Source organism: Octodon degus, unplaced genomic scaffold, assembly GCF_000260255.1.
Source record: "Octodon degus isolate 3935 unplaced genomic scaffold, OctDeg1.0 scaffold00093, whole genome shotgun sequence".
Lineage (NCBI taxonomy): Eukaryota > Metazoa > Chordata > Mammalia > Rodentia > Octodontidae > Octodon > Octodon degus.
The window spans coordinates 917,222-932,684 of record NW_004524669.1 but is presented as its reverse complement, the minus strand read 5'-3'; the positions used below and the strand labels follow the sequence as shown (position 1 = coordinate 932,684).

Here is a 15,463-nt window from a genome sequence, read left to right as displayed (position 1 = left end):
GACTCAATGAATATCTTCAGGTAACTAATTATGATTCAAGTAAGAATCATATTTCAGGCTCTTGAGCTATCTTGCCTTTTTCATGATGGTAGCAATAAATCCCATGATATATTTCCCGACCTACTACAGATAATTCGTCTCTGTCATCATGAGGGGCTGCTTATGGAGTTCTACATGTAGTAAAGTCATTTGTCGCTTCAATACCACTGTTGGAAGTTAAATACTAAAGAACTACCCTCAAGAAGACCTTTCCCCTTGTAGCTTAGCTTCCTCGGTGGGTTTCTCACACAAAGGTGTATTTCACTTACACCCCCATCTCCTAATCATCCCTGTCTGTGCCTTTATTTTTCCTAGATTCATCTTCTCTCTCCCTTACCCAATGTCAACACAGAAGCATTTGCTATATTTTGAAAACCATCTATCCTGTCCTGTAGGGACACTGATTCATTTGAGCAATAGTGAGAAAATGTACCTTTTTTACAGATTATTAAAGGTCCAATGAGTCCTGAAGCAATATCTTTTGGAGCATCAATGTGGGAATGATAAATCCGAGTCACACAATTACTGTCTCCCTCACCAGGACTATGTTGTTGATCGACAATCAATCTGTATGTATACTGTTGTCCTGGAAGCACTTTGTCATCTGCCTTGTGAAAATCTGTGGTGTTATCAGGATAGATGGCCCCTAGAAAAGAGCACACAATGGATTTACAGAGTGAATTTTTGTGTGTGTGTGATTTTTTTTTTTTTAAACAACACAGGAAATAGATCGTCCATCAGTTCTTTCATCAAACTTATACCATTCGAGAAGCTTCCCTTGTGGATGTAGCTATGTCCTACTGGACACTGAAATGAGAGACTAAGCATTAGGGATGTAGACCCTAAGTTTGCCTTGACTCTTCAGGAAGCAATAATAGATATGCAGGGGATAATGAATATTGGTTTGCAATTTGAAGAGTAGCTTGTTCCTTAGAGCCATGACAGCATAAAAAGCCAAGCAAAATGACTTCCCTTTCTTATAATTTCAAACTTCTTATTAATACCAGATTTTGCCTGTGAAATAACAATGGAAATTCAAAAATCTTTACTCTGAATTTTGGAAATTTTCAAATACAGAAGATGCAATGAACCTCCATATACCTCCAAATTTGTTGAGCCTACGGTGTACCACTCAAACCTATTTTAACCCCGATAAACTCATAGCCAATCTTGTTTTCTACATAACCCCATTCATTCTTATCTCTAGTAGTGCAAATTCCAGAAGTCATATCCATAATACCTGAGTATGTATCTCTAAAAATGAGAACAGTTTTTTCTTTTGTTTTGTTTTAAGATAAACACAAAAGCCCAGTGTGGTGGTGCATATTGATAATCCCAGAATCCAGGAGATCAAGGCAGGAGGACTGCAAGTTGGAGCTCACCTTGGCAAGTTAGTGAGACCCTGTCTCAAAACTAAAAAATAAAAAAAAGCTGAGGATATAGCTTGCTGTGAAGGCCCTGCGTTCAAACTCCGGTTCAAGGAAGGGGGATGGTGATGAGGAGGAGGAGGAGGAGAAGGAGAAAGGGGAGGAGTAGGAAGAGGACAATACCATTATTATAATTTGAAAATGAGTGTCAATATTCTAATGAACCATTAAATTGTACAATGGAAAAAGAGATAACAATTAGTCATTTATGCTATTAATAGAATTGTTTTGTTTAGAAAAACAGAAAAAAGAGGTACTGCAAACATTTGCTTTCTAAAATAATTTCTCTTTTCAAAAGAAAAAACTAATAATTAATCAAATCTAGTTTTCTATTAATTTTCAGAATTGACCTTTGTACTTTCAGTGAACTATAATGTGACCTCGATTTTTTCTTCTGATAATAGCTGATGTTTACTAAGTTATTATTACGTACTTTATTGCTCCTCTTTTATAGACACAAGAACTAAAGCATGATTTAGGTTTCTTGGAAAATGTCACCTCGCCAATCAATGGGGAAGCTGGGAGTGGCCATTGATTGTATGTCACCTGGGGCAAGAAGTGCCTTGCAGGTTCGTAAGGCACTGTGCTGGTGCGCTGGTGGATGACTGACACGCAGGCAAGCGAACAGGAAGAGCCGCTCCAGTTAATAGGTGTGCAGCATGTCTGGATCAACAGGGAGGGAAGGAAGTGCGCCTCTTTTGGAGAAGCCCCGCTCCTCTTGAGCAAGTGCTCCCTTCCCAGCTGTCACCGCTGGCCATCAGTCTCCAGGGCTCTTTTCTCCAGCCTTCCAGGCAGGCTTGCACCAGCAACTCCAGTCAGCTTCAGACATTCAGCCTTGGACTTGTGCTGCGTCCTTGGTCCCTCTTTTCCTCCCGTCTTCTTGGACCGAGCAGCTACAGGATCTCCTGTCTCTCCAGTGCAAAGGTGACCATTGTGGGTTCTCCTGCCCCTGATCCTGCAAGCTTATCTAATAAATCCCTTTGCATAATTATGCATACATTTTTTATTGATTCTGTTCTTCTAGAGAATCCTAATACAGTGGAGCTCAACCATGGCTTATTAACTCAAAGCCCTTTCCTCTTAGCCACAACAAAGCCATCTCTTTTGATGTCATCAGGCACAAGTTGAACGTACCCAACACAAAAATCTGAAGTCCAAACTGCTCCAAAATCCAAAATTTCATGATCAACATGGAAATTCCATACCCTGAAACTTTGTTTCATGCGCACAATTGTTGAGTATAAGTATTTAAATTATCTTCAGCCTCTGTGTATAAGGTGTATATAAAACGTAAATGAACTTTGTATTTAGACTTGAATCACATTGACAAGATATCTCATTATATGCAAACAGTCTAAAAATCTGAAAAAAAAAAAAAAAAAACCCTTGAAATTCAAAACACTTTTGGTCCCAAACATTTTGAATGAAACACACTCAGCCTATAGCATGAATGAGAGCAGAAGCATCAAATCTCATCTTTGTCAGTCCTTTTTTTAAATTTTGAAACAAAGTCTCAGTTGCTAGGCTAGCCTTGAATTTATGAGCCTCCTGTCTCAACCTCCTAGATCCTGGGATTACGGGAATGCATCCACCAGGCCCAGCATGCACCATTCGTTATAATTTCTCAGGCTGATATTGAAATGACTCTTCAGTTAATTGTGTCTCAGATGTGACTCTGGAGTCACTCAGCCACATGTAACATTTGGCTAATGTATGAGATTACTCATGCCACCTAAACTGGGATAGAGCTTATCCACAATTAGCATGGGAGGTGACAGTAGCTACAGTATGAACCTGTGTAGAATTTCCAAGGATAAGAAATCCCCGTTTAGAGTCCTTTCTCTTCCTTTGGGAGCTTTGCATCTTGTAGGACAAGCCACATTGTCTATTTTCTTTTTTTCGGATTATTTGGCTGGAAAACAATTAGACATTGGAAGAGCTGCATCTCTCACTGACTTTCAGTATCTGAATCCACCCAGAAATCTATGACATTCACACCTTATGCAAACTTGCACGATCCAGAGAAACAGCATTCTGATGATGAACCAAGGTACTTTTTGATGAAATAGTGTGGCGCTAAATGCCATAGATCAGGTCTTGTACAAAAGGAGAATGTAACAGATTAGATCTAAAATGTCCCCTGAAAGTCTTACGTGTTTAGAGGTGGGGTTTGGGGAAGGTGACTGGATCATGGCAGACTACACTCCTCTTGGGTGAATCTATTGATGGGTTCACAGCTGAATGTGCTATAAGGAGGTAGAGCCTCGTAGGAAGACATCAGTCACGTAGGTGTGATCTGGGAGGACACGCCCTTGTTCCTGTCTTCTGCCTGCTTTCCGGTCACCTGGGCTGAGCAGCTTTCTTCCACCATGCCCTGCCACCCTGGGTTTCTACCTTGAAGTCAGCCGATCATGGGCAGAACCCACCGAAGCCGTGAGCAACACAAACTGCTCCTCCTTTCAGTTGTGTGTGTCAGATATTGTGTCCTAGCCATGGAAGAGTGACTAATACAGACAGACATTTGAATGCTACAAAGTAAGAGTAAATTCTACAGCATGTGCTGAACTCACCCTCATGCTCCTTATAGTAGGTTACTCCATGTGCGTGAAAAGTGTAGGGCCTAGAGGCGAAGTTTTTTAAATGTATATAAACTTCATCTCCAATTTCAGCCTTGATGATAGGTCCTAAAAGCCCCAGCCAATCCGGCTTCTCTATAGTTACACTAAAGGTTCCATCCATGTACTGATGATAAAGGACTTTCTTGTACGTTCTTCCAATTCTGTCTGGGCCATTCTCAAGGTAGGTAACATACTGGTCCCTGCAAAGGAAGACAAGACAACTTGATCCAAAGCCAACATTTCTGAAAACTATGAGAACAGTTAATCAAAGGGAAATTAATAACCACGTCACATTATATGCTTGTAGGGAGGCCTCCAAAAACGAAATGGTGAGCTGGAGCTTAGCCTCATTGTTTTGTTTATGTGAGGTGTTTCATATCAGGTATTCAGTACAGAGCTATCTGAAACCATCATAAAAATATGGCACATATTACTGGAGTAAATTTCTCAGGATTTTCATACAAAACTGAGGCATTCTGCAATACCAGAGACACAAAATTAAAGTGAAATATTAAATAAAGCAGTTAAGGTACTTTGTCACTGTCACATATACTTTAGCTAGGCAAAAGCTGTGATGATAAGGAATCAGTGTGGATGTTTGACATCAAAGTTTGTATATAATATATGTATATATTTTCTGTAAAAATTAACGATACTTTATTGTTCTATCATTTTTACTTCTTTTAGTATGCTTCAATGAAGACCAGCACTGATACACAGAATGTGAGTGTGTTCTTAAATTGTCTTCGGATTTAAATTATCCTTCTTCTTTTTTTTTTTTTGCTCCAAATGCCTTCAGGGCAGGTTTGACTGGCTTGAGTTGTGGGGATCGAACCACAGCAACCTGAGCCTGACTGCTTTGTTGAAGCAGCCATTTAAGGAACTGAGCTAAGGAGCAGGCCCCCTTACCCTTCTTTTTTTTTAAAAAAATTCTCCACTACAGTAGATAGTGGACAATGTTTTGAGTAGTGCTGATTAGTAGTTGCCTAAAAGTTTCCTAGATATATCAGCTCAGTAAAAAGTAACCACAATAAAAAAAAGATAAGAAAAGAATAAAAATGAATTTGGCATTTGAATTTAAACTGGTCCTTAAGTTCCTGATGCTAATGAAAGCTCCAGTTAGCTCAGGGGGCTTGGCAGTGAGCCACGCCTTGCCGTCCTCTGGAAAGATGCACCTGAGGAGTGGGGTGCAGCCAGCCCCTCCACAGCCAAGGTCTCTTTCAAGGTCGCAACTAAAGTCTCTTCTTCAAGTGGGAGGATGTGTGATAAGTTACTTTTAAAATAATTGATTCGGAACCATAATACAGTATAAGCCAAGTGTTAAACATTTGGAATTCCTTTTTTATGTATTGCAGGATACAAACTGGCTTTTCCATCTTGTCTTTTTACTGTGAAAGATTTCCTTTAAACAAGTTGGGAAATACTTCCCATCATGTGGTATTCTGGGGGAGGTCTATTTGCTTATGATCTGTCTCCAGAGAAACACCAAAAGGTCATTAGCAAATGTCTATTTAATTTCAAGAGAACTGCTTGAGGACAAAGGGTCAGTTACTGGAAGTGTGCAGGAAGTTTGCCAGTCAGCTGTTCAGGCACAAGGATCTAGTAGAATTGGTCTTTGAACCAAATAAATAATTCACATGAAATTGTAGTTTCTCCCTTGAAAATTGTAATATGTTCCTTTCTACTCGTAACAGTATATGTTTCCCTCCCAATTTCTTTTTTTTTTAATTTTATTTGTGTGTGTGTGTGTGTGTGTGTGTGTGTGGCCAGCTCAGCCTACCAGGGGGCGGGGCTGGCTGGCATGTGGTGCTGGGGGATTGAACCGCGGTCCCTGTGCTTTGCTAAGCTTGTTCTAAGTAGGTACTTTAGACCACTGAGCCATCTCACCAGCCCCATTCCTCCCAATTTCAAAAGCTTCTATTTTCAGCATCCTACCCCCTTTAAAATAAAAGGCTATCTGTTACAATTTATGGTAGACTCAGACCCACAAGTAAGTTTTTAATGATAGGAGATTTTTCTATATTGCTTTTGTAAGATAATGATGCTAATTCCTCTCATGAATTCAGAATTCACTCAGATGGTCTCTGCTTAATGCTTACACGTAGTTACCAAAACTAGGAGTACTGTATGTAAAATGCTTCTGGGTATTTTGCTTCATTAATTGAGAAATTATGTGTTAGACTTTAATTGCTTTATGACAAACAATCACATAGCAGCTTGAAATAATACCTATATACCTATTACCTAATACCTATATATCTATTTATTTATTTTTGGTGGAACCGAGGATTGAACTCAGGCCCTTGAGCTTTCCAGGCAAGCATTTATTCTACTGAGTTATCTCCCTGGCCCCCAGTACTACCTATTTATACCCTCACAGCTCTATGAGCTGTTAGTCAGATGTGAAATGACTGCAGTTGCTGAGCAGGAGGAATGAGGCTGAAATCCAAGGCCTGCTTGGCTCAGCATGTGTCTGAGATCTTTTGAAAAAAATCACCTTCTTAGACCATTCTGGCTATGGGCAGAATTCAGGGTGCTGATATTGTAAGACCGAAATGCCTGTTTGCTTGGGGCTGGGGTCTCTTCCTGCTCTTTAAACCCACCTGCATGCTTCCCAAGTGGCCTTTTCCACCATTCAATCAGCAACAGTGAGTGGAATTCTCCTCTCGCCTCTGAATCTGGCATTCTCTTCTGCCACCAGAGGATGCTCTACATTTAAATGAGTCTACCCAGACAGTGTCCCTAAGGTCAGTGTTGCCATTAACTAAAACATAAATCATGGGAGTGACAGCTCACCCTACTCAGGTTCTGTGTAGTCAGAGCAAGATATCTTTTGCGGGCTGCTTTAGAAAGTTGGCCTCCTTGTCAGCTATAAAACAGGATAAATTTGAGACTTTAGTTGGTAAGTGGGTGCAACTAGAGACCATACTCTTAAGTGAAATCAGACCCGAGTATGGAAACATTGTATTGTCTCCTGAATGTGAGAACCGAAAGAGAAAATGGAATCTGAAGGGTACAATAGGTACTGGGGAAGGGGAATGAATTTATTCAAGAAGAAAGAGTTACTGAGTTGAGGAGAACAGGAGAATGAGTGGGGGAAAGAGATTTTTCTATGTATGTAAGCAGGATGGTTTGGACAACTATACTGTGGATTTCTGCTGGTCTGTGGAAAGGAGCAGTTAATGCTTAATTTGTTTCCTTTTTTCCATTGTTTCTCCTTTTTCTCCTCTTAATCTTATATTAATTTATAATATCTCATATTAATTTCTTATATCTCTTTATTTCTTCTGATTTTGCATGCATATATCTGTTAATATGAATAACTGGTTGGAAGACAACACTATGCATTACAACAAATACTGCAAAATTCATATTATTTGTTTCATGAAATTCTGTATCACTTGTAATTTTTCTGTTTTAATACTATTTTGTACACTTTATAAATTAAATATAAAAGAAAAAAAAAGAAATTGGGCTCCTACACACAGCAGTCATAAAGAGCTAGGAACTTGGCAGAGACTCACCCTCAGGTATACAACACCAACTTAAATGTCTATAGTCACCAACTATAGATATTTGATTTTTTTTTTGATAACAAGGTTTGCTTCATCATCACAATATGAATGCAATACCTATTGGTCAACCTTCTGTTTTCACTATTTACAGGAAAAATAGAGACTATAATAAAACATTGTAGAAGTTAAAAAGTATGATATGTTGTAGTCATTTAATTTGTTCTTTAATAAGACTATGGGCTATCTTTTTTTTTTTTTTCCTGTACCAGGAATTGAACTCTGCACTTGCCAGGCAGGTGCTTGTGCCACTGAGCTATCTCCCCAGCCCAAGGTTATCTTTTGTTTTGGGAGGAGTGCCAGGAATTGAATTCAGGACCTTGCACTTGCCAGGCAGGCACTTATGCTTATGAACTATCTCCCCAGTGAGGTTATATTGTATGAAAGGAAAAACTGTGTTTGTACCACAGTGGCTATTGCTTGCTGATTTTTTAAATTTGGCAGCTTTAGAGAATGAGTCACTATATGTGGATTTCCAGTAATTTTACCTAAAAATTATTCTTTAAGAATCATTAAAAAAATTTCAAATTGGGCTGGTGAGATGGCTCAGTGGACTAAAGCACCTACTTAGAACAAGTTTAGCAAAGCGGTTCAGTCCCCAGCACCACATGCCAGCCAGCCCTGCCCCCTGGTGGGCTGAGCTGGCCACACACACACTAAATAAATAAATAGACAAATAAATAATATATAAGAAAAAAATTTCAAATTAATTTTGGAAACGTGTTGTAATCATTAATTGAGAGGCCATCAGGCTGAGATAGCTCCAATGCCTTGGGGTCTAATGTAAGCAAAACCAAAAACAATTCAATGAAAACTACATGAAATTTAAACTTAAATAGTCATAAGCAAACCTCTAACTGGCGGCTTACAAACCAGAAACTGCCTGTTTAACCTCTAGGAATTTTCTTTAATTAGATATGTTTTCTTAATCTTGCTTCCTTGAATACCTTATAAAATTCCCTTCTGTTGCATCTCCCTGCTCCCTTTTTGCTATTGTACAATCAATTCAATAAATATTTAACTGATATCTCCTATGGACCAAGAACACACTGATGTACTTGCTAATGTTTACGTATATGAACACACATGAATAAACATTTGAGGCTTTCCCTGTCTCCTGCAGCCAGATTCACAAGTGACTGCTAAAATAGACTTGTTAAGAATTTGATGCCCCTAAGTTTATGTTTATAGAAATAAAATAAATAGCTTCAGTGCAAGATTTTTCTCTAAAACTTTGTTTGCTTTCCTGTGTTCTTAAGTAGGATCTAATGAGGGAGAAAGTCACCTCTTTGCTCAAAACAGTAGTAAAGATGAGCATTTATCGGGCACATTGCCTTCTGATCACCCAAGATCACATTTTAATTACCATTGTAATGGACAGCAGCATGGCCTAAATTTGATATGTTTCCCTTGCCAGGATTTGAGCGGTTTGGCTTCTTAGCTTGTGGATCTACTCATGACACCCCTACTGTGTTATCTATTTTGCAAACCTACAATGAACTAGAAAGCTAGGTAATAAAGTTCCTAACACCTGCGCACTCAGAAGTTCCCTAAGCCTGAGCAAGAGCCTCCAACATCAAATGTAAAAGGGTTTTGCAGTATTTCTTTTTCTTTTTCTTTTTCTTTTTTGGTATTTTAGGGAAGCATCTACAGGGTGTTCAGAGTCTCATTACTAGAGACTCATAGTTATCAGCCTGTTTACAGCCTCTCAAGACCTGGGATTCCAGGTTTGCTACACCATGCCTGGTCTCAATTGCCATCTCAGTGCACTTCAGGGGCGGGGCCAGCATGCAGGCCCAGGGATCTAACCCCTGGCTCTTGCGCCTGCTTGCAGAAGCTTTAATCCCCTGAGCTATTTGGCTGTCCCTGTTCTTGTGATTAGAGAACTTTTCATTTATTTTGAGTTTTCTAAAGGTCACTGGGAAAAAAGTAAACTAAAAATAATAGTACTGTCGTTTTTGCTATTGTACAATCAATTCAATAAATATTTAACTGATATCTCCTATGGACCAAGAACACACTGATGTACTTGCTAATTTTTATGTATATTTTCTTAATTCTTATTAAATATAACTTAGACTCAGAAACTATTATAAGTAAATTACTTTCCGTCTACCCCATCAGAAATAAATAATTTGAGCATTAATGACAGAAAGGTAAACTGTTTTCTTAGCCAACAAAGTAAAAGAAAGCCTCAAATGTTTATTCATGTGTGTTCATATATTCACAAATATTAATTTGGTGTCTCTTATGGTCTAGGTACTAGTGATCAAGCAGTGGTCATAAGAGATGGAGTTTCTGTGATCTCAATATATATTTTCCTCATTACTCCAGACCTTCACAGTTGACACCCAACTTAAATCCAGTTCTCTGCCTAACACCCATCTTGTACTTGTTCACAGCCTATTCCTCATATTGTTTATTTCTACTGCTTTTCAGAAACCACACAAGACATCCAGCCAACCATGCCTAGTTGATGCTCTATAATTTTTCACTGACTAGGTTGAACATGTCAGTGAAATCTGGACAAAGAAGGGAACAAAAAGCTGCTACCATATTCATATATGAAAAAAGTTTAATAAAATATTGACAAAATTGTAAAGCTGTAGTCACTGCTCAGATGTATGAGGAAAAGAATCATAGACCATGTGACCAATCTGCCAAGGTCTGCACCACTCTAGGCTGCAGAGCAATCCACAAGAATATGTAGTTCAAAGGCACAAAGAAAGGTGAATTTCAACTGGAGAATGCCCCAGTTTCCTGTCCAAGTATCCTTAAGTATCCCTAGTAAGTCACAGTGATGTAAACAAGCTTTTACTCACTGCATACCCCTGGAAGAGGCAGGCCACAAGAGTATCTGAAAATAAACGAATAATCCACCTCCACCACTGAATTCTTCCCAACCTCCTATACTCCTCTGTTCCCTAATTTCTAGAAATAGAGACTTCTTATAAGAGTGTAGGTGGGGAACTGTTGCATTTAATTTGTACCCAATAGACTGATTTGATTTTTGATTATGAAGAATGGCAGTTAATGGTAGTGCCGAGTAAGGCAACTCATGTGTTTATGTTTTTATTTATTGATCTAATAGGAATCAAACTCAGGGCCATGCACATGCTAGGCAAGTGCTCTATCTCCAAGCTCTATTCTGAGCCTAGTATTTTTACTTTTTGATATACCTAATCTTTTTCCTTAGAAATAGATTCCATATGTAGATTACATTGTATTGAACCAGAATAACACTGAATCCATATAAAATGTTTCTAGTGATGCAGTAAAACTATAGCGTACTCCTAAGAAGAGAATGTTATTGCTAAAGCAGATTTCAAAAAACACTTGTTGCAAGACATACTAGTTGTCTTTATATCCATTTATCTTTAGGTCAGATTTTCCTTACTGCATATTACTAATTTAATAACATAATAATTGGATATTATTGCCAGCTATGGATTTATTTTTACATGAAAATTTTTAACTATATATAGTTAAACAGAATGTATACACTCATTAATAAAAGTAAATAGCTATGATATTTGGCATAATTACTTAACCATGCTTTAATGCCCCTTCCTTTTCTTTGTACCGGGAATCAAACTCAGGATCTTGCACTTGCTAAGCAGGTGCTTTTGCCACTGACCTATATCCCCAGCCTCCTTAACCGTATTTTAAAGATACACTCTGCGGCTGCTGGTCATTGGGCTTATTCACGTTTAATCACCATTAAAATACATCTGTTAATGTAATGAATTTTGCTTTTGAATGCACAATTTCCATTTGTAGCAAATGTTTGATTAATACTACTTAAAATGAGGGCCTCAGTGTAAATAAAGTTCTGTGTTTAAAAAAATCCTTCATTGGGGCTGGTGAGATGGCTCAGTGGTCTAAAGCACCTACTTAGAACAAGCTAAGCTAAGCAAAAGCACAGGGACCGCGGTTCAATCCCCAGCACCACATGCCAGCCAGCCCCGCCCTCTGGTGGGCTGAACTGGCCACACACACACTAAATAAATAAATAAATAAATAAGATTTTTTTAAAAGTTTAAAAAAATAAAATAAATAAATAAAAATAAAAAAAATCCTTCAAGGATAACTGTATATTTTGTTTTATTGTATATAATGCATATTGCTTCACACAGAGGAGCCATAAGAACATACATTTAAACCTCATAGAGTTTGTTCAGGGCTATGAGGATAAGTATCTAACACATTTTGGTACGTATACATGATGATTGCTGAGTGCAGGGCAGCGCTACGAGTTCTGCATGTGCTCACTCTTCACACAGTGCTGTGGGGTGTGACTGTTACCCCTTGTGCAGGTAGGGGCTCTAACGTGGTGAATGAGGAATCCTTTCATTCACTGTGCAAGGTAACCCAACAAGTATCAGGAAGAATCACATTGGTTAAAATTGTATTTTATTTCTATAAAGGATATTTAGAAGCAATAAAAAAGCTTCCTTCTTGCCATTAATCAGCAGCCTATGGTGGCATGAGCATAACATTCTATATAATCATTATTTAAGTAGGTTTTTTTTTTATGGAACCGGGGATTGAACTCATATAATCATTATTTAAATAAAAAATCTTGTGCATCATCAGACAAAAGAAACGCTGATGGAGATGCAGTAATGACTGCCCAGCCAACACTGTTCCCCAAGACCAACAGGAAAAGACTGTTGGCTGTAATAATGAAAAATATTCAGACATAGAAGAGAATGATTAAAGTAGCTTAAGTTTCAAGGCTATGCTTTGAACTTTCTATGTATAACAAATTAAAGAAATATTTCATCATACTGATTTACATTTAATTTTATAGTTTATGGATTCAATGCATAAGCAATAAAACAGTGACTTACTTGTCAAATGAAATAAGTGTCTTTTCTTCATTGTCGGGGGCATAATTCCAAGTTGTCTCATTAATTCCAATGTAATAATGCTTATCTTTTGTCCAGGCTGGAGCACTATATAAAAACAGAAAAATTCCAAGAGCAGAAAGCTTCATTTTCTTCCTCTCCTGGAGCCAGAGACCTAATGAAGTAAAATCAGAAACAGGCAATCTTATAAATAAGGCTTTCTCCCTTTATTTGCTTGATTGACACAACTTAATATTGCACAAGAGTAAATTGTTTCGTTAAAGTAAATAACATTTTCCAATTCAGTTTGGTTCCCATAAACTCAGGAAGAGAAATGAAATAGTCCTTGGTAGCCAGCCTTGTCTTACTACAAATAAAGAGTCAACAGTTATTGTTGGACACTAAAGTATGCAAAACTCGGTGCTTTCTTCCTTTATTTGTGCAAATTCCAGGAAAGCAGAGATCATCCCTAAATGCTCCCTTTGTTCCCCCAACAATTTGATGCATTACAGCGTCTTGCATAAGGCAAACTCTTAAAAACCCAGGCCGAAGATCACGTAAAATGAATCAAAATGCATGATTCCCTGTTATTTCTAAAAGCCTAACAAACACTTGCAGCCGTTAGGATCTGAAACATGACACTTAGCGTGCCAAACTTTAGTAACTAACAATAAGAATTTTATTGTGAAAGAGCTGCTGACTGCGTGTTGAGCACAGCAGCGCAGAAAGTTTGTCAAGTATCACAGAAACTTGCTCCCCAGCGATTGCTAGCAGAGCAGGCAGTGGTTGACAGTTTTGTTTAAATCAAAGATATCAGCCATTAATAATAATAATAATAATAATACAAAAACGGAAAATGAAACAATCATCAGATAAAGTGTAATACTTTTTTTTTTTAATTTAGTACAGGGTCTTCAGGGTTTCACTACATAGATTGGACTCGAGTGGTCATCCTTTGTTCAGCTTCCCAAGGGCTGGGATTACTGGCGTGCACTACCACGCCAAGTCTCCGTCTCAGCGCGCCCTGGGAGCGGGGTAGGAAAGGCAGGTCGGGGATGAAATCCCTGGCCCCTGTGTCTGCCTTAAGCAGGAACTTTAATCCACTGAGTTGTCTGACTGGCCCCAAAGTGTAATCTTAGTAAATAGAGAGTATCCTAGTTTATCAGCCTGGAATTTCTCTTAGAAGCACATACAAATTTTAGAATGGGAGACTTATGATTTGAACCATCTGTAAATCATGATCCTTATATCAAGATGTATAAAAGTACTTTTAAAAAAGAAGAAAATCCCAGTGACACCAATTAACATTTTGTGTTAATACACTTTTGCTGGGATAAGTTGGTATGGGAGAAAGAACTCTGATGTTTGGATAGTTGTGCATTTAAGGGCTATTATAGCTCTGTCTATCAGAAGTATTATGGCCTAGCTCTGTCCTAAACATAGGACAAGCAGCAGCAAGTAAAACACTCATGAAGGGTTTACCCTCTTGGAGTTAACATCCTACTTGGGAGCAACTGAGGAAATACAAATGAGAAATGGAATACACAGTATTGGTGGTAAGAGCTGTATAGAAAATGAACCAGGGAAGGGGAGTAATGAATGCTGTAAAATAGTAAGATAAAGACCAGAACCTCATTAATCTCAGGCAGCATACTTAATCTTAGAGTTAGTGTCCTCATCTGTAAAAGGTCAGCCTTGCAAATGATTAACTGACAGGATATGCATGAAGGATCTAGAGGAAGAGCTCCTTTCACCAGCTAGTAACAATCTTTTCTATTTGGAGGATGTTGGGGATTGAAGCAAAGGCTTTGTAAATCCCAGGCAATCTCTCTGCCTCTCTCTGGTCCTAGCAGTGACATCTTAGCTGAATGACCAGACACAGAAAAGTTTGCCCTGGCACCATGCAAGCTCAGCTGATCCGTTCCTCCTCTGTCAGCAAGTTCATGGCTATTTAGGGAATGATCTCTCGGATGGGCTTTTGGTCACTCTGTCCCTTTGGCTTTCCGGTAGCAGGTCACAGCCCTTCTTATCAGTTCCTGTCACAGGTAGGAGAAGTGGGAAAGCTAACTCTAATCTGCTAGGAGACTTGATATAAAAGTCTACAGTACTATGGAAAAGAAGTCTTCTTTAATGGCATAAGGATTTTAATTAACTCTCCCTACCTTGAACATTACAGGGAAAGAACAGCATGTGACTTATTCACAATGAAACACAATCACAATTGTAGAATTCCCCTTTAAAAAGATTAAGGAAGGAAAAAAAAAAAAAAGATTAAGGAATGCAAGAAATTTCGAGAAGATCAAATGCCACTACTCAAACTATTTAAAGGAATTTAAAAGAAGCAATACTCCCAAAACGCATTTCTGGAAATAAGAATTACCTTGAAACCCAAACAGAGAAGGATCCAACCAAAGAAGAAAATGACAGGCCAATCTCCTTAAAGAACATGGATGCAAAAAGCCTCAATAAGATACTAGCAAATAGACTGTAGCAAATCAGAAAAAAAGATTATACACCACAGCCAAGTGGGACTCACCCGAGGATGCAAAATACACAAATCAATAAGTGCAGTCCACTACATGAACAGAAGCAAATTCAGAAACCGTATGATCATCTCAATAGATGCAGGGAAAGTATTTGATAAAATGTAAAACCCATTCATGATAAAAATCCTACAGAAAATTGGAACAGTAAGTCTATCTCAGTCTGATAAAACCTATCTATGGCAAATCAGTAGCCAACATCATCCTAATTAGAACTGAAAGCTTTCACTATAAAATCAGGAACAAAACAAGGATGTCCACTATCACCGCACCTATTTAATATAGTTCTGGAACTTTATTTAGAGCAATCAGACAATGTGAAAAATCAAAGGAATAACAATAGGAAAGCTCTTTCCAGCAATGCAATGGGCATCTCTCAGGACAACTGGCACAAGTGCTGCAAGACCAGGAGCA

At 38.3% G+C, this 15,463-nt stretch overlaps 1 protein-coding gene across 1 annotated transcript; it reads right to left on the bottom strand.

The window, feature by feature from the left end:
• Window positions 1-356: 356 nt before the first annotated feature.
• On the bottom strand, window positions 357-12,793 carry LOC111818509 (ceruloplasmin-like). Its single transcript, XM_023722891.1, has 3 exons — window positions 12,510-12,793; window positions 4,037-4,284; window positions 357-685 (listed from the first exon to the last, which is right to left on the bottom strand). The coding sequence occupies exons 1-3, from the start codon at window positions 12,653-12,655 to the stop codon at window positions 357-359; spliced, it is 723 nt and encodes a 240-aa protein (XP_023578659.1). The 5' UTR covers window positions 12,656-12,793.
• Window positions 12,794-15,463: the final 2,670 nt, after the last annotated feature.

Coding starts and splice junctions, on each gene's coding strand:
- LOC111818509 (XM_023722891.1), bottom strand. CDS start 12,655: ATGAAGCTTTCTGCTCTTGGAATTTTTCTGTTTTTATATAGTGCTCCA. Junction 4,285..12,509: donor ACACTTATTTCATTTGACAA/GTAAGTCACTGT, acceptor CTTCCTTTGCAG/GGACCAGTATGTTACCTACC. Junction 686..4,036: donor CTACTATAAGGAGCATGAGG/GTGAGTTCAGCA, acceptor GCTCTTTTCTAG/GGGCCATCTATCCTGATAAC.